Source organism: Mobula birostris, chromosome 18, assembly GCF_030028105.1.
Source record: "Mobula birostris isolate sMobBir1 chromosome 18, sMobBir1.hap1, whole genome shotgun sequence".
Taxonomy (NCBI): Eukaryota; Metazoa; Chordata; class Chondrichthyes; order Myliobatiformes; family Myliobatidae; genus Mobula; species Mobula birostris.
In genome coordinates, this window is record NC_092387.1 from 35903590 (window position 1) to 35923595 (window position 20006).

At 44.1% G+C, this 20006-nt stretch overlaps 1 protein-coding gene across 1 annotated transcript; it reads left to right on the forward strand.

Moving 5' to 3' along the window:
• Positions 1-4414: 4414 nt before the first annotated feature.
• Positions 4415-19764, forward strand: sncga (synuclein, gamma a). Its single transcript, XM_072281996.1, has 5 exons — positions 4415-4624; positions 8729-8770; positions 8861-8988; positions 17564-17659; positions 19311-19764. The coding sequence occupies exons 1-5, from the start codon at positions 4504-4506 to the stop codon at positions 19320-19322; spliced, it is 399 nt and encodes a 132-aa protein (XP_072138097.1). The 5' UTR covers positions 4415-4503; the 3' UTR covers positions 19323-19764.
• The last annotated feature ends 242 nt before the right edge of the window (positions 19765-20006 follow it).

Consider the following 20006-nt stretch of genomic DNA (forward strand, 5'->3'; position numbering starts at 1 on the left):
ATGGATAGAACAAAGGTATATCTCTCAAAGAGTGAGGCCAAGTTGCTCTGGGGATAAGTTGTTTATGAGGCTAAGGAAAGAAATAGAAACCAGTGTGGGAGCAGAAGGCTGAAGAGGGAATTCCACAGAAGAGAATTTCTTCAAGCCAGGCATTCCTACGGAGAAGAGGCAGTGAATTCAGCTACAGGAAAATCAAAACAACTGTAGATCCTGAAAATCTGCTAAAGCCCTTGTCTCACCCTCTGAGCAAGATTCCTCTTGTCCTCTCCACCCCTCTGACCACCCTCCGTGCAAATCAAAACTAACATATTTCTCTCAATCCCAGTCATCAACCTGAAACGTTAAGTCTTTTCCTCAAACCTGCTGAGTGTTTCCAGCACTCTCTGATTATTTTTGTTTCAGGTTTTTGACATCTGCGGTTTTTGTTTTAATTTTCATCACATGCTCCATGTGTTTGAGTGCTCAGGGGTCCTAGAGTCATCAAGCTGTACAGCATGAACAGGCTCTCCATGCTGACCTTTGCTCCAATCTGCATTAATCCCATTTGCCCAGTTTACGAGTACATCCTTCTGAGCATGGAGGCTACCTCAGTAAACATATTTAAGACAAGGTTGGATAGATTTTTGCATAGTTGGGGAATTAAAGGTTATGGGGAAAAGGCAGGTAGGTTGAGGTGAGTCCATGGTCAGGTCAGCCATGATCTTATTGAATGGCAGAGCAGGCTTGATGAACCAGATGACCCACTCCTGCTCCTATTTCTTATGTTCTTACACCTTGCCTATTCTCTTAAATGCAGTGATTGTATATGTCTCCACCAACTCCCCTGGCAGGAGAGTCCAGATATCAAACACTCCACTCTGTGTGCAGAAAATTACCTCTCAATTTCCTTTAGAATTCAAATCTCTGAGAGTGTAATATAGACAAAAACCTCAAGAAAACAACTTGAGTTAATGTTCACCAAATCAAGCAAGTATTTGGTTTACTCACTAAATACTGACCTTGACAGCAATGTCCCTTCCTGCAGTTCATCTTATACGATTGAAAATCACTTTAATCTCTATGTGCTTTGGCAAGTAATGGTTCAGTGAATATCAATTTGATTTGCATTACTATAAATAAAATTATTATTGACATGCTATTAATTTAAAAATTATTTTAAAAGAGTTTATATAATCGTACACACAAATGCTGTTTAAAAATAATTTTGATCATCCTTTGAGATTGTTTGTAGTTTTTATTTTTAGTTGTGGAAAATCCAGCCTGTTATCATGATGGTTGTGGGCTGCTTCTCTGCTGCCCAGTTTCCAAGAGGGTCTGAGCATCATATGTGATTGCAGCCATGGCTGCCCAGCTTGGAGGTTTACCCAGCAATGTCTTGGAGAGTGATTGGATGGGGAAATTGGTGAACATCCACGTGGTGTTGAGGGATGGCTTACAGCTCTAGTTCCTCACCAGTGGGACAGTGGGAGGAGGAAATACGGAGGTAATACTGCACAAAACAGCCTTTTCAATCCATGCTAGACTCTATGTCTATCTAAACCCTTGGATTGGAGTGTAGAGTTGTTACTTTTCATGTAGTTGAACTGTTTTGTGCTTATTTGTAATTTATATAATTGCCTATATATGCATATAATTGTTCAATGAATTTTCTTGTGGTTGCATTTGTCACTGTATTTTTTGGAAATTTCTTGGTTTTAGATGCCACATTACTTGAATCTGGATATCTAATTAGTTAACTGTTATAAGACCATACCACCATAAGGTATAGGAGCAGAATTAGCCCATTTGGCCCATTGAGTCTGCTCCGCCATTTCATCATGGCTGATCAATTTTCCCTCTCTGCCCCAATCTCCTGCCTTCTCCCCATATCCCTTCATGTTCAGACTAATCAAGAATCTATCAGTCTCTGCCTTAAATATACCCAATAACTTGGCCTCCACATCCGCCTGTGGCAATGAATTTCACAGATTCATCACTCTCTGGCTAAAGAAGTTCCTCTTCATCTCCATTCTAAATGGATGCCCCTCTATTCTGAGGCTGTGCCCTCTGGTCTTAAATGATCTTAGACCATAAGACCATAAGACCATAAGACAAAGGAGCAGAAGTAGACCATTCGGCCCATTGAATCTGCTCCGCCATTTTATCATAGGCTGATCCATTCTCCTATTTAGTCCCACTCCCCCGCCTTCTCACCATAACCTTTGATGCCCTGGCTACTCAGATACCTATCAATCTCTGCCTTAAATACACCCAATGACTTGGCCTCTACTGCTGCCTGTGGCAACAAATTCCATAGATTCACCACCCCCTGACTAAAAAAATTTCTTCACATTTCTGTTCTGAATGGGCGCCCTTGAATCCTTAAGTCATGCCCTCTCGTACTAGATTCCCCCATCATGGGAAACAACTTTGCCACATCCACTCTGTCCATGCCTTTCAACATTTGAAATGTTTCTATGAGGTCTCCCCTCATTCTTCTAAACTCCAAGGAATACAGTCCAAGAGCGGACAAATGTTCCTCATATCTTGAGAGGGATCTACTTGGCACTGAGTATCCTTCAACCTAGTCAAACCTACCTGTTGGAATTTCTGTTATCAGTGCTGTGACAGGAAAAGACCACATGAATTTTAGTCTTCCTTTCATTTGATTCTCATCCTGCATTTTTCTTCCCTCTTCTTTGCTTTTGTAACACTTAATAAAATGATTGTAAGCAAGAAGTTTTATGCCTCATTCTTGATTTCCGAAGAATACTTGGATCACGAAAACATCAGAATCCAACAACACTATTCCCATTTGTCCACATTATGCCTGTATCCCTCGACTCCTTGTTTATTCATGTGCCTGTCAAATTGCCTCTTAAATGCAGTAACTGTATCTGACTCCAACACTTCCTCTGGCAGGATGTTCTAGATATCAGCCAATCTCTCTAAACAACCTTCCTCTCAAATCACTTTTAAAACTCTTCCTCTCACACGGAAACTAATCTGCTTCGTTACCCTCTCCAATGGAAATCATCATAACAATCTATCCTATCTCATCGTCATCATTATGTGCTGTGTCATATGAGGTGGGCGATCATGGACCCCTGCCTATGATTGTTCTTGGCAATTTTTTCTTCAGAAGTGGTTTGCCACTACCTTCTGGGCAGTGTCTTTACAAGACAGGTGATCGCAGTCATTATGAATACCCTTCAGAGACTGTCTGCCTACTGTTAGTGGGCACATAACCAGGAGCAGTAATATGCACCAGTAGCTCATATGACCATCCACCACCTGCTCCCATGGGGTGGTGGGGTGGGGCTAAGCAGGTGATACACCTTGCACAAGGGTGACCTGTGGGCTAGCAGAGGGAAGGAGCACCTTACACCTCCTTTGGTAGAGGCCTATCTCCACCCAGCCACCTGTCTAAACCACCTATATATATAGGCATCCATTAGTCTTGTGAGACCATGGATTTGTGCCTTGGAAAGTTTCCAGGGTGCGGGCCTGGGCAAAGTTGTATGGACGACCGGCAGTTGCCCATGCTGCAAGTCTCCCCTCTCCACGCCACCGATGTTGTCCAAGGGAAGGGCTCTAGGGCTGATACAGCTTGGCACTGGTGTGGTCGCAGAGCAATGTGTGGTTAGGTGCCTTGCTCAAGGACACAAGATGCTGCCTCAGCTGAGGCTCGAACTAGCGACCTTCAGATCACTAGCCCAACGCCTTAACCACTTGGCCATGCACCAACTCTCTAAACCATCTATGCTTCTCATAATCTGATATATCTCCTCAACCCCCTTCACTCCAAGAAAAACCAGCCTAGCCTATCCAATGCCTCCTCATAACTAAAGTCCTCCAACCCAAGTAACAAAGGTTCCCAGGGGATTGCAATGAGGCAGCCCCTTTTTCCGAGGCCGCACATCTACCCTGATGCCGTTACAGAACAAGATTACACAACTGCGACCCCACTTTCAGGAGGGCAGATTATCACATCGTGGTGGGATTCCTTTATTAGCAATATTCATAAGCGTCCATTCTCTCTATCCAGCTGAGTCACTCTCTCAATATAGTTTTAGCATAGAATGCACTCCGTTGCATCTGATGATCCAGTTCCACTCCAGCTGGATCGGGATATTTACATCTTAAACAGACGGCCACACGCGGGAATTTGTGTTTCGAGGGCTGGGCAGGTGTTTATCGGAGGCTTCTGTTCCTGCAATATGCCTACAGACCTTTGCTGCGTTGGGTTGCAGAGATTCTTAGCTCTTGTCTCCCTGGAACCCGTCCAGGCAAGATGTTCAGTCCACCGTTCTCCCTCCCAGATCAATGTCATTAATATTGCAGCAGCGAGTATTCATAGGAGCTGCGCGCAGCAGCCACAAGTCACATCATAAATAGGGCTGCAGGGCAGCGAGAGTCAGCATTCAGTTGCAGAGACCGGTATCGGAGCTGGTGCCAAGGAGCAGCGGAAAGGGATTCTCCTCACAAGAGTACTCGCAGCTCCCGTTCACTCCTTCACACGCTATGGATGTTCTGAAAAAGGGTTTTTCCTTCGCCAAGGAGGGAGTGGTGGCCGCGGCGGAGAAAACCAAGCAAGGAGTGCAAGATGCAGCGGAGAGGACGAAAGAAGGGGTTATGTATGTAGGTAAGGGTGCCGTAGCCGGATCCCCGAAACTAGGCATATCTCACTTCGGGGGGGGTCTGCGGTGAGCGAGGGGATACCTTGAGGACCACAGCAAGGTGAGGTGGGGCAAACCCCCTCGCTTTCCCCCGCTGCAGTGACCGTGACCTTGACCTGTGTAGGTTTCACTAGGTTGAAGATTATTCAATTTCATTTGCATTCCCCTCGAGATACCATGACACCAGAGGCACTGATCTGTTCCCCCTTTGCGCCCCAGTTTGTTCTCCACTAGTTCACTTTCTCCCCAACTCGCCAGATCCCCCGAGCCCACCACCCCACCCTCCTCCCCTCCTCGAATCCATCTGAACCCAGAACACCCCCCCCCCCCATACCGGGTTATCTCTCTGGGGGGGGGACCCGGACAGCGAGCTTGAACCCTAATAAAACGGCGCAGAACCTCACTCCCCGTCCCATCCACGGTCCAGCCTGAAATGGTGCAATGGGCGGTGCCCGGGAAGGGAGGGGCTGCTCTGCAGAAGTGACCTCTGAGGCATCATAGAGCTGGTGGGGTGGTGGGGACTTAAGTTCCCGGGGGTCATCCGGCGCACTCCCCCTCCCCCGCCGCTGCACTTTTGGACGCTTGTGGAATTGGGTTAAACTGGTGGGAGGGTGAGGGCTAACGGAGACTGGGTGGCGCTTCCAGTGCGGAAGGTGACCGATCTCACAGGGTCAGATGCCCAGCATAGGGGGTAGAAAAGCTGCATGGATTCTCTTTGCAAGTTAACTCAAAACTGAGCTCATCCACGGGACGTCTGGTATCCTGGATCAACTTAGTACTGGGAAGACCAAAGCTTTACCTTTGGTTTTTCCATTCCCAGCCACCCACCCACCGTCCTTTGCCCGCTCACTCTCCGGGCTGAACCCGCAGGCTGATAACCTTCAGCCCGCACCTGATCGCCCGTCTCATACCTGCGTCATCATCAGACGGAAACCCGCCTGTATCTGCTTTCCCGCCCATCCCGACATTATCTCCTGAGACCTGCAAACGGACCCCGAGCCCCGGTATCTGGAGAGTCTGGTCCTCAAGTCCCAGACAGCAGGTCGCCCCACACGAGGTCGTGGTAGCCTCCGGACCTGTCGCACCTCTCTCCCAGTACACCCTCTTCCCATCCCGACACTTCAGCTTCCTGCAACTCAGTTCTACCGATCCCGAATATAATTCCAACATTCGAGGGTTTTTTTGCCCCCGGAATTAACACCCCGCCTGTATCCGTTGTCTTCGCCCTCGCCGCCTGATTGCAGTCACTCTAAACCGGCTCATGCCCACCCACCGCTGGACCCGGTTCATCGCCCTACCACCCCGCACCACGTTACATCCACCCCGTGGGTGAGGAGCTGCCGTTACCCGGCCACCTGGCGAACACAATACTAAGCCACCGAAACGGGAATGTTCACAGAGATTGGCAGGGCGGGATACAGGCAGTCCCCCAGCTGGAAGAGACCCGTACCGAGTTGCGTGCGGCGCGGGCTGGATGTCCCAACCGCGCCGGGGGGAAGTCGATGAAGCGAGAGAGGCGGGAAGGGTGGGATCACATTATGTGGGGAGCGGGGAATGAGTTGCTGTTAGCATCAGGGCTGACAGGTGGGGCGTGATTGAAATACGCAGTTTGATTGATGGGTAAGTTGTGATTGACAGGTGGGGCATGATTGATGAGGTGGAATGCGATTGACAGGTAGGGTTGATTGACAGGTCAGTGTGATGTTGACGTGGGTGGGGGTATGATTCTTTGAAAGATGGGTGGCCTTTTTCAATGAATTGTCTTCCACTATCAAGATGCCGGGACAGGAAGTTGTAAACCGAGAACTATATCCCTGAGGCATTGATGGTCTGCAGCATCAGCTCATGGAAGCACCGGCATTAAACCAACAGCCTCATCAGGAGCGCTGGAGTTAGAGATGTGTGCCACTGAGACAGGGAGGGCTGGCCCATAAAGGGTTAAATTTCAAAGTGAAGGCATTAAGAGCCAGGAGCTGATACAGGTCAATGGACACAAAACAGCTGCAATTAAATGCACAACAGACCGCATCTAAGAAAAGATTTCCAGGATCTGCAGTATAAAAATTTTCGGTTGTAGCTAATTGCAGCGGATGTTGCAATAGCCAGATGTTTAGCTGAGGAAACGTTTGCTCCAGCTCCTGCCTAAGCAAGGATCCAGTAATCCAGTGCTCCTGCTGCAAATGGAGGTGTTGATTTACTGGTTTAGTGTGCTGGGGGAGGGAGTTGCTTGGTCATGACTGGGATGAGGTTAATGGAATTGGACCCAATTAATAATTTCATTAGGCATCAGCAGGACAAAGAGTGTAGAGGAATCCACTTAGAGGACTGCCTTGGGCTCAGGGGACTGATGCTGTCCTTCTGTGCTGTTGAGATATTTATAACAAGAGACCCCAAGGTTAAGGATGAGGAAACGGCCAGTCATGAATTCTGTCCCAGGACACAGTCAAGTGGCCCATGCTGGACTGCAGATAGGAGGTGATGGCAACACTCAGGTACCCCTCCAGACTGGGATCACTTGAATGAGGATGAGGCAGTCCTGGTCTGAGCCCCATTATTGTCACCACATTGGAAGCTTTACTCCTCTCTGACCAGTCCCTGAAGGTTACCGACTGAATCTATACCTTGGATTCCTCCAATCAATCCACCCTTTAACCCTTGGATTCCCTGGTTGTGCTGCTGGACAATAGTTATTGCAAGTATAGAAATCGTACAGTGTGATCTCATACATTTTTTGTAATAAAATGACAGAAATAGCAACAATTTTACATCTGAGCAGAGTTCATGCCAAAAAAAAGCTTACATTTTTCAAATCCTGTAAATCTGTAGCAATTCACTTTTGTATCCTGTTTATGTAAACTCACTTTTTTGTATCCTATTTTACCAAAAACACATTTTACTTAGATCTTTCATCCCCTTTTCTTCATTCCAACATCCAATTCAAAGTGTTAGGGATAATTAACAAGTGATCTTTGATTGGTTACAATGCCAAAGGAAAAAAGGATTTATGTCACAGTGAAGCTTTACTGGTAAAGTAGGAAGGTGTCAGGATTGCTGTGGTATACCTCAAGGAATCTGGAATTTACCACAACTAGGGGCTAAAAGGGTAGCTCTGTACCAGGCAGGTTAATGGACGACTGAGAAAAGCAACTGGATGTTACTGCTCCAGTGTGTGACGTATCATCCCATTCAACAATACAAGGGAGGACTGAGATGTGAACATTGGGTGCTCTGTAGTAAAACTATTCAAAGACCCACCCTTTTGATCCAGAGTTTTTTTAGTTTGTTGCATTTCCGGTATTGCATAGCATCAATGTATTTATTGATTGGATTTGGTGGGAGTGCAGCTACATCTTATTAAGGGATGGAACAGTAACCCCTTGTCTAGAAAGTTCCAATATGTCTGGTGCAGAGAAATACAGGACAACATGATGTAAACATATTACTGGAAACACTCAGCATGTCATGCAACATTTGTAGAGGTAGAAACAGAGTCAATATTTCAAGTAGATGATCTTTTGTCATAAGGAATTGGTAAGGAAGTAAAATATTACGTTTGAAGCATTAGATCTGAAGCACACCCAGAAAGGTCATTTGGATGTCACCGTCCTGCTGAGTAATTCCAGCATTTTTGGTTTTGATTTCAGATTTTTTGTAGTTTTTATTACTTTTCAATTTCATGCCACTGACATTGCAAGTTTGCTCCCAGTTCTACATAATTAGCTGGGGAATAGCTTGGCTACTTGAAGCAGAAGGCAGTAAAAGAAGCTGTTGTGCCCTGTGATTATGAGCTTATGGATGAGAGAGAGCCACAGGATGAAGGTAACTTGTTATCACTACTGAACATTGGCTGCGTTTCTGATACCTCATCCACGTGCCCACTGTTGATGGAATGTGACAGTGATTGGGACAACTAGTAACCCCTCATCAAAAGACAGCAGATCATGGTGAGTAGATTGGAATAATATCGGAGTATTTCAGGATGTGTGATGACTTCCCATTTTGTCTCCCTCCAAAGTTGCCGACTTGCACCAGTTTAATTTTGATTTCTTTTTCTCTTTCTTCCAAAACAGGCACCAAAACAAAGGAAGGTGTTGTACAAAGTGTGAACACAGGTAACCGATAACATCCGAACAAACGGAAGCAGATAGCCTCAGTTTGCCTGGGCCCTGTGTTTTGAGACATGTTTCTTATTTGGTTGGCAGTGGCTGAGAAAACCAAGGAGCAGGCCAACATGGTTGGAGGTGCAATGGTAGCTGGAGTCAACACAGTGGCCAACAAGACGATGGAAGGAGTGGAGAATGTGGCAGCGGCCTCTGGGGTGGTGAAATTGGTGAGACTGAGAGCCCTGTATTTAGGACGAAAGCCCTGTACTTTGAATCCTGGGCATGGTTCTGCACTGCCTTCTTCCTCCATAATAATTCTTTAATTAAATAGTAATAACAGCAAGGACTTTAAAAAAAGTTCTTGTAATGGAGGCCTCACTAACTTGTCTGAGATGTAATGCTCGTGGCTGGTCAACCTGTGACATTGATAGTTGAGCCTTCTGAAATTGCAATGCAGTGGGTTTGGTTACATTGTGCCTTATTCAGAGGCAATTATATGTAAACTGGGGTCACATGGACATCAGGCTAAGTAAGAGCAAGTTCTCCCTTCCCTTAAGGACATTAGGGAAATAACTTGATCTTTATGATCATTTTAGTTACTTGTAACTGGAAAATCTTATTAATTCTGGATCATTCACAATTCACAAATTCTCATTGCACCAAGTGAAATTTTAACTCAACCTTCTGCCGTCTGATAAACACCAACTACAACTATTGCCAATAGACACATAGACACTGGTACAATCATACCCAAACAAGCAGCAAAGGCTTTGTACACTGAAATAACTGTGTGCTGTCCTATGGAGCTAAGATTTTCTTTGCAAGATAACTGGGTTTTATCAATAGAATCTATTCAGCGGCTCTGAAAGGCAAGCGGAACTGTATTGTGACTGGGTCAACATTTGTAATTTGCAATGGGCTGAGGAGAACATTGGAAGGAGGGTATTCAGTCTCACTGAAACAGAGAGAAAAAAAGACAATCAATTACTTTCACTTTGCTTTGCACAGCCTTGTCAAACAACGCTCCACCTCTTCACAAACCCAACTCCCCTTAAATCTAATCCAATGAGTAGCAAAAATCTATTTGCTATGGCTTTTGGTAAACTATTTCAGTATAGTTCCCGCAGTGGTCAAAGTTATCGGTGCAAAACAGTGTGTAAGTGAATGTAGGAGAGAAGTGAGTAAATCAGTGCAGAGAAAGAAGGAGAATGTGCTCCAGAAGGCTGCACAAGGAGCTCGGATAATATCACAGAGCAATGTAAGGATGCTGACCAAGCTAAATATGATCAGGAAGAACCCTTGGAGATCATAAGGTATCAGTGAAGTTGTCTATTTTACGTTCCATCCTATCGGTATTTATGAATCAGGGTATTGGGTATGGCAGAAAACAGGGTACCAATGTGTACTTCTCTTCTGTTCAACAGCTCAACCAGTCTAACCTGTAAGGGAGACCAGAAAAATCTAATTCTGAGTCTTCACGGTTTGACAAGAAGACAAAAGAGAATCATAAGACACTAGAGGCTGGAGACTAGGGATTCATCCCTCTTGACCTGAGATGGTTAAGCAGACAAATGAGAATGGCGTTTCAGCCAAAGTTAAGTAGGTCAGCATGAAAGGAAGAAATGTGGCCAGTTTTGTGCACGGAGAGTTGCTAGGCTTTGGAATCCCAAACAACAATCTGGGAGGCAGCAGAAACCAATAAAACTTCTATTTTTAAAAGGCAACGGTCAAGAATCAGGAAAGTGTGGGGAAGAGGCAGAGATAGCAAGTGATTGACACTGGGCCGTAAAACTTAGTCAAGTGCCAATTATTATCTTCAATTGACCTAGTTAATCAGAATCAGGTCACTGACATATGTTGTGAAATGTGTTGTTTCTGGCAGCAAATCAGTGCAAGACATGAAAAATTAGCATTAAGTCTCAAAATTAAATAAATAAGCAAATAAATAGCGCAAAGGAGGAACAGCAAAGTTGTATTTGTGGGTTGGTTCATGGACCATTCCAAAATCTGATGGCTGAGGGGAAGAAGCTATTTCTAAAACATTGAGTGTGGGTCTTCAGGCTCCTGTACCTCTGCGTTGATAGTCATAAAAAGAAGGGGGAATGTTCCAGGTGATCCCCAATGATGGATTCCACCACGATGAGGCACCACCGTTTGAAGATGGTGGGAGGCTTGTACTCCTGGTGGAGCTGGCTAAGTCTACAACCTTATGCAGCCTCTTTTGACCCTGTACATTGAAGCCTCCAGACTAGGCAGTGATGCAACCAGTCAAAATGTCCTCCATGGTATATCTGTACAAATTTGCTAGAGCCTTTGGTGACATACCAAATCTCCTCAGGCTCCTAATAAAATATAGCCACTGGCCTTCTGTGTGATTGCATCAATGCCTCCACCTTTGACTCATACAAAGAAAGCTTTATGTAAGGGAGATTCACCTGTCAGCGATACTACAGCTGGTGAGATTCACTCTCAGCTCTTCCATGTCCCATTCTCCACTACAAGTATCAGTTCAGTGAATTAACCCAACCCTCAACCCTCTACTAGAGATGACACCAGTTTGGAGACAGTCCTAGTGTGAAGTAACAATTCATAGAGGAAAACAAATATCAACATCTGTTTTATACAGCACAGGAGTTAACTTATTTCTACTTCATACATTGTGATTTGTTTTAATTAAAAAGTGGGTGAATTTTAATTAGAAGCACAAGAGATTCTGCAGATCCAAAGCAACGCACACAAAATGCTGGAGGAATTCAGCAGTTCAGACAGCATCTGTGGAGAGGAATAAACAGCCGGAAGTTTCAAGCAGGCACAAGAATGGAAAAGGAGGAGGAAGGTGGTGGGGGGAAGGGGGAAGGAGTATAAGCTGGCAGGTGTGAAGTCGAATGAGGAATGGAAGAGGAGAGAGGGAGGGGGCACAAATTACCAGAGGTTTGAGAAATCGATGTTCGTACAGTCAGGTTGAAGGCTACCCAAATGGAATATGAGGTGTTGCTCCTCCAACCTGAGAGCAACCTCATCGTGGCAGTAAAGGGGTGCGTACTCTGAATTTTAACGTGTTTGATGGATACATTTCCATCAGCCTGTGTGGCCCAGTCTGTCGATCCTGCTGCACACTCCAGAACAGTGAAGGTTTGCTGTAGGCAGGTTTCCGGGATGGCGGGTGGAATTCTTCCTTATCCTGCTGCTAGTCTCGCTGCCCCTGTCTGTTCCTGTTGAGGGACGGCACAATATGTACAGCAACAAGAGGGCAGTTTGTCAGGCACAGCCAGCAGTTCCCAAATTTGGCTCAAGCTGAAAGTAGGTGGAAGGTATGAGAATCAGGAAAGTTGATGGACATCTGTGAGAGGATAGGTTGCTTAGAATTGGTGAGGGCTAGCATAGACTTGAGGGGCTGAATGGATTCCTTTGACATCATAGGAAAATACTTCTAAGATCCGCAGTTTAATACATGGACCATAAAGTAAATAACATGATCTTAAACATGATGTCTCCTCTGCTCACTGAAAAGGAGAAAAGTGACTGTTACATAGAGTCCCACCAAAACTAGCACATCTTCTCCATGGACCACACTGTTCAACAAGACCCTGGCTTGCACACAATCCCCTCACAACCTTCAACTGGGCTCTACATTGGTCCCAGAGCCTCTGTCATCAATCATCAGTGAATGACTGGCAAAATAAGCTGGATTACAGATAATGCTTCATGATGGTGTGTTGCATTGGCCAGGAGGGGACAGAGGTAGAGCACGGTTGCTGTTTCACTCAGCCATGCTTTAATTCTGTTGTAAGACCAATCTCCACACTCTATCCCAGGAAGGAGATGTAGCTTCTCCTCTTGCATGCTCTGCATTATTTAGCATGTCTCCTTTCTACAGTACAGCGCAGGCGGAAGTTTACTGCAATGCAGATGTGAGAGTGTTGTGGCTGCTCCACCCTGCATGCATGTCCCGTTAACTACTGGCGCGTTGATGCTGAGGAGAAGGTGTCAGGTTTGCAAGTTTGTCGAGTGAAAAGTACTGCGTGGCATCAGCAGCTGGAACAGGTTGGTCTGAGCAGTAACTGACGTATTCACTTCTTAAAATAGCTGAGAATAGCAAGCTGAAGTGCAGTGTGAAAGCTGGCACTCTGGGCTGGATTTTGAATTCATTTTAGTTCCAAAGCATCAAGCCATTTTGCCCCCTCGGTGACGTGTAGAGGATCTGCTGATGTTGGCTGAGGAAGTGAAGAGGGTTTTCCCTCCGGACGTCTCTGTTATTCAGCTGAGAAATAACTTTGTGAATTGCTTTGAACAAATTGGCTCTTGCAGTTACCTTTTAACAGCAATTAATTAATATTTATTTTAGCCCAGAAACTTTGACCTGGGTGTGAAATTTACCTGACAAAGGCACATGCCTAGTGAGCAGGGTATCCCTTAACCACAGCACCAACACACCTTTTGAGCACCTATAACACGTAAGAAGCCCCACAGGAGCTCAGCTGAACTGGGCACATTGATTGTATGAGTGTGTTCTTGGATGGGAAAGGCATAGCCTAATGCATGCAATGTGATCAGTGTAGACAGGCAATCACAGCACAGATGCAGTGGGCCAAAACTGCCATTTCAGTATTGCGTGTTTCTACAAATATCTCAGTGAGGAAAGAGCGAGAGGCTGTGAATGAATTTTCCCCATTGCCCTCTGAACTGATTGCAACATTTGCTCAGAACTCGGCAGAGGAAATCTTCTCCCAGGAAGAGTAGAGGCAGTGGGATCTTATCTTCCATTCATTATTGGGATCCTGGCATCGCTGGGAAGGCCAGTCCTAAATGCCCTTGAGCACGTAGTAGTGACCGAGATGGTGTCATTTCTTAACAAACACCACCCAAAAATATTGATTTTTGAGCAGGAAGTGTAGACCAAAAATGTACATTGAAAGGACAGTCAGAAAATAGGGAAGAATCATTGTCAAATTATGTTCCAAAGAGATATAGAGAAAGAATGAGAGTAAGATTTTAAAAAAAGTATTATTTAAAAAAGCATTAAAAAGCTCAAGAGAGTTTATGGACTTCAGAAATGTAACATCAATTATTGCCTTTCTGATCCTCTGAGTCACTGTAAGAATGCAAATCTTATAATTAAAATTCTGCTTGTGCCATTCAAGTCCATTACTAACATTGTCCAATGAATACAAATCTCATTTGTGGTGCAAATCGCTTTCTAGAAGACTATCATCTACTTCTGAAGGGTTAATGTCAAGTGGCTTGTGGTGATTTATAATGCATTAAGTATGTAATCCTTATCACAAATTGCAAACTGCAGAATAAAGTGTTATAGTTACAGAGAGAGTGCAATGCAAGTAAGCAATATGATGCAAGGTCATACTGTGGTAGACTATCAAGAATCCATCATACTGTACTGCGGACCATTCAAAGCTGTCCTTGAACCTGGTCATACATACTTCAAGGTTCTTTGATCTTCTACCTGGTAGAAGGGGGGGAGAAAGGAGAATGTCAGGGGTGGATGGGATGTTTGATTATGTCAGCTATTTTACCAAAACAGTGAGAAGTGTAGACAAAGTCCATGGAGAGGAGACTGGTTATAGAACACAGAACATAGAAATTTACAGCACATTACAGGCCCTTTGGCCCACAATGTTGTGCCAACAATGTAACCTACTCTAGAGACTGCCTAGAATTTCCCTGGCGCATAACCCTCTATTTTTCTAAGTTTCATGTACCTATCTAAGAGGCTCTTAAAAGACCCTATTGTATGTGTTTCCACCACCACCACCGGCAGTGCATTCCACACACCCACCACTCTTCTGTGTGAAAAAATTACCCTTGATATCCCCCTGGTACCTATTTCCAAGCACCTTAAAACTATGTCCCCTTGTGTTAGCCATTTCAGCCCTGGGGAAAAGCCTCAGGCTATCCACACGATCAATGCCCCTCATCATCTTATACACACCTATCAGCTCACCTTTCATCCTCCGTCGCTCCAAGGAGAAAAGGCCAAGTACACTCAATCTTTTCTCATAAGGTACGCTCTCCAATCCAGGCAACATCCTTGTAAATCTCCTCTGCACTTTCTCTATAGTATCCACATCCTTCCTGTAGTGAGGTGACCAGAACTGAACACAGTACTCCAAGTGGGGTCTTATATAGCTGTAACATTACCTCACGGCTCTTGAACTCAATCCCACAGTTGATGAATGCCAACACACCACACGCCTTTTTAACAACACTGTCAAGCTGCGCAGCAGCTTTGAGTGTCCTATCGACATGGACCCCAAGATCTCTCAGATCCTCCACACTGCCAGGAGTCTTACCATTTATATTGTATTATATCTTTAAATTGGACCTACCAAAGTGAACCACTTCACACTAATCTGGGTTGAAGTCCATCTGCCACTTCTCAGCCCATTTCTGCATCCTATTGATGTCCTGCTGTAACCTTGGACAACCCTCCAGACTATCCACAACACCGCCAACTTTTGTGTCATCAGCAAACATACTAACCCACTCTTCTATTTCTTCATCTAGGTCATTTATAAAAATCACAAAGAGGAGGGGTCCCAGAACAGATCCCTGTGGAACACCACTGGTCACCGACCTCCATGCAGAATATGAACCATCTACAACCACTTCAGTGGGCAGGCCAATTTGGGATCCACAAAGCAAGGTCTCCTTGGATCTCATGCCTCCTTACTTTCTGAAGGAGCCTTGCATGGGGAACCTTATCAAATGCCTTATTGATTTCTGTGATATACTGACCAATGTCCACAACCCTCTGCAATTTCCTGTTGTCACGGACAGAGCGTTTGTCATACCAAACTGTGATGCATCCAAATAGGATGTTTTCAATGTTGCATCTATAAAATTTGGTGAGTGTCAAGGGGGACATGTGAAATTTCTTTAGTCTCCTGAGGTAGAAAAAGGACTAGTGACATTTCTTGACCATGGCATCTACATGGTTCAACTAGCACAGGGTATTGGTGATGTCCACTCCTAGGAACTTGAAGCTCTCAACCCTCTCAACTTCTAATGTTCTTGTGTTTGGACCATTTCAAGGAAGAGAAGATGAAGAGAGAATCAAACAGCTGTATTTTCTATTAATTATGAAGGATTTCTTTCACAGTGAATGTGGGGAAAATTTGTACACCATTTGGGACTCAATGATAAGGGATCGGTGGTTTTATCTGGTAAGTAGCAGCGAGCAGGAAGTCTGGAAATACAGACAACGCAGCAGCACAGCTGATAAAGCCACTGCCTCAAAGCTCCAGAGATCCAAGCTTCATCCTGGCCTCCAGTTGCTGTCAATGTGGAGTTTGCAGATTCTCTCTGGGACTGTGTGTGTTTCCTCTGCATGTGCCAGTTTCCTTCTCCATCCCAAAGATGTGTCGGCTGGGCGTGAATTGTTTGCTATAAGTTGCTGTGGTGTGAAGATGAGTGGTAGATTTCAAGAGGAGGTGTTGGGAATGTGAGGAGAACAGGTTACAGGGAAAATTAGTTGAAGGATGGAACTGCTTTGAGAGATAGATTTGATGGGCTAAATTGCCTCTTTTAACTTTGTAAGAAAATTTGCACAAAGTTTTGTTGAAATTTTGATCCATTTGCCAGGGTGAATGGTTGAGACAGAAAATATAGTGCTTACATTTTTTTTTAAAAAATGGATTAATATTTGAAGAGGTTGGAAGAAAACAAGAACAAAGATTGAAGTTTGAAAGTTGTAGCAAAGAGTTGACACAATCACAACTGTGTTATATATAACTCTGGATTATTGACTGGAAATTCCTCACTGTTTCACAGCCACAGTGTCTGCTCATATTTTTTAGCAAGTCGAGCTCAGAGGTAGAAATGTGGATGTTTTCTATTCTCAGATGAGTTCACTATGGATTGATTGAGTCACAAGGCAACACACCCACTGGTTTGTTAACAAAATGATTGATCACCCATAAAAGGGGATTAATCCCCATGGATACTATTGGGCACATCTTTACTTTGGTCTCTCTTAATTGTGGGTTTGTGTCCTGTTGAAAATAAGTATGAATTTGCATATCATTTTTGTACAAAGCAGAAGGAAACACTAGAATTGATATAAAGATATACATAAGGCGAAGGCAAAAAGGCTTATGTTGAACATATTATTTTGAAGTGCAATTTGCTTTGTAACAAACATGAGAGTCATTTTTCATGCAACAATGTTCTACGATAGCTCAGTGACTAGTTACCTGTTTCTGGTGGTGTGGTTGATTGAAGAATTCATTCCTAATGTCCGTCAAAGAGAAAATACTTCAAAACCTCCTAGTTTGCCTTTATTCAGACTCCGCAATGCACCAACACAAAGAGCATTGTTAGCTGTAGTTATGAGGAGAGATTTGAGAGGAAGTTTCCATGGCTGAAGGAGCATTCAGGGAATATTGATAATCTTTCCCCCATTCACCATGACAAAATACCACATAATTAATTTAAAAATTGCCTGACCTTTCACAGCCTGCAATTCTTTTGGAAATGGTATAACTTATGAGTCATTGTACCACCCAGTCCCTCTCTAGATATGCTCTTTCTCATTCATTCTGTTCTCCTGAACTTGTGTCTGGTGTAAAACTAACAGGATAGATATTGCCTATTATAATATTAAAGGTTAGTCATCTGCTACTGCTGCATGGATTCTTATAAAATCATGGTTTAACATTGCAAAGCTTTTAAATGAGCGCTTCCTTCAGAACCTCATCATCTTGTGAAGACCCCAGGTGAGACCTGCTGAGTTATTTTCTTCCTCTGCAAAAATGGCTGATGGTGCATCTCTGACTATTTTACTAGGATGAACATGGTAGAGAAATCCCAGCAGAACAGGTGCCTGAGGGAGAACAGACCTCCGTGGAGCCCCTGGTGGAAGCTACAGAGGCAACTGAAGAGGTACTGTTTTGTACATGAAAAAGACCTTGGTTCACCCTTCTTCCCCAGCCCTTCCTCAATCCTGAAACATTCCCTTTCCTCTCAGTTCTTACATAAGCCAGTTTTATTCTTTAAAACACAATCCTTTTCCACTTTGACCTTAACCGTTTTGTTTACTCGGCTAATTGTGAGATGACACAGTATGATGCAGAGAAAGGCTTGAAGTTACATTTTAATGCCTGATAACATTACAATTTTTAGGTGTTTTAGACAATAGTGTAATCCATATCAGTGAACCTGAGTCAACCACTCAACATTGGCCAAACTCTATAAAATACTACTTGTTTGAAATTAGTTCCATCAGTGTATTGTTCTCTGCAATAAAGTTAGTGTACCAAAGAAACATACCCTAATTGAAAAGTAACTTATCATGGAAATGCTGTAGGTAGAAAATTGACAACTAGTCATGATTTTCTGAATTCTGAATCTGCCTTCGTGCAGCAGAGTTGAAGACCACCTTGGCTGTGTAAATACCAGTCTGGTCTGGCTGCCTCATTACAGCCAGGGAACCAAGCTATCTCAAGGGCTGCCCCAAGTCCCTTGATGAGCAGGCCAGAGTCTTTACTGCAATTTTGAAACTTTTTTATTTGACAGAAGCAGATGAACAGAAATGGATTTCCTTGAGGTTGACCTTCCACAGGGTTTCTTGATTAACTACTGAAATATTGCCCCATTCCCTAGATTGCTGCTGATGGGAGGTGTATCATGTGGGATTATCAATTTACCCTGCAGAGCTTGCACCTCGCATTTGGTAGTTGAATATCACCACTGGGTCTTGATTTCCACCCCGTTGATAGAAGCATGGATGACATCTTCTTCAGCAGATGAAATAAATTTAAAGTAGAATGGAAGGAAGGTTAGAGTCTGTAAACTATGAGTGTAATCCAGATTCAACAGCTTCCTTTCAAACTTCTTCATTCAAGTTGATATCAAACTGAAAAAAAAACATTTACTGCTCCTTTGCAATGCTTTCAACCTACTCTTTCTTTCTTTTCACCATCTTTGCCTTTCAAATTTCAGTGGCAAATTTTGTTGCGGGAATCCTTTCCATTGCGTGATTTCAATCCAGCCATTTTCTCCACGCTCACCCTTCCCCCCACCACCTATTGTAAATGCTTATTTTACAGTTATGATTGTCTTCTGGTTTTTATTTTTTTCTGTGCATGTATCAATACGATTGTGTTGGTGCGTGGCCAAATGGTTAAGGTGTCGGTCTAGTGATTTGAAGGTCGCTAGTTCAAGCATTGGCTGAGGCAGCGTGTGTGTCCTTGAGCAGGGCACTTAATCACACATTGCTCTGTGACGACACTGGTGCCAAGCTGTATGGGTCCTAATGCCCTTCCCTTGGACAACATCGGTAGCGTGGAGAGGGGAGACTTGCAGCATGGGCAACTGCCGGTCATCCATACAACCTTGCCCAGGCCTGCGCCCTGGAAACCTTCCAAGGCGCAAATCCATGGTCTCACGAGACTAACGGTTGCCTGTAAAAAGTATCAGTATGATTAACAGATGCTAAACAAAACCTGATCTTGCAAACTGTTAAGGGATGCTCTCCAGTTGTGACTCAGGCTGGTCTATACTAATAAGTTCCTTCTTTTCCCATTCCCTACAGACCGGAAAGTGAGAAGCTACTGATTTCTCAGAAGCTCCTGGGTGCACTCACCCTCTTCCTCGAACTGTCACACCAGTGTTGCCACAAACAATCAAGGACCAGAGGGTCACCACTGTCGTAGCTGTCGATATAGTAGCAAAGCTGCTCTAAGTCCTTGCATTTACAGTCACTCCATCGCTGTCATTCTGTACGTCTCCCGCAGTGGCCACTGTAACAGAGTCTCTTAAATAACAGGCTGCTGATCATTGCACACATTCTCCTCATAGTCATCTGTCACTCATTGCTCACTTTCATGGATACACTCCCAAGCCTGCTTCTATTCACCTAATTACACCAACTTTGCAACTTGTGGTAGTGTAATGCATGTTCTTCAATGGCTTGTGTGTGGCATTTAACTGTTACAAGCACTTGCTGATTTTATAATAAATATCAAAAGTAAAATAAACTTTAATAGAGTAAGGATCATCACTTTGTAATTATTGATCTTTTTTATACAAATATCAATCCTATGAGATCACAACTATTTGAGGCTGTGAATTTGTCAGTTGTTCACATTTGCAAAACTCATTTTGATGTCATAAACAACTTAGCAGCAATGAACGGAAGATAGTACCCTTTCTTCAAGGCATTAAACAATCTCTGGAAGGGAACAGCAGGATTAAGCTGATGGGTCCATGAGGAAAGGTAAGGGTCTGA

Bases quoted from the DNA above. Each gene is read 5' to 3' on its own strand.
- sncga (XM_072281996.1), top strand. From the start codon at position 4,504: ATGGATGTTCTGAAAAAGGGTTTTTCCTTCGCCAAGGAGGGAGTGGTG. The intron at 4,625-8,728 runs GTAAGGGTGCCG...CTTCCAAAACAG, and splicing joins AGAAGGGGTTATGTATGTAG to GCACCAAAACAAAGGAAGGT. The intron at 8,989-17,563 runs GTGAGACTGAGA...CTATTTTACTAG, and splicing joins CCTCTGGGGTGGTGAAATTG to GATGAACATGGTAGAGAAAT.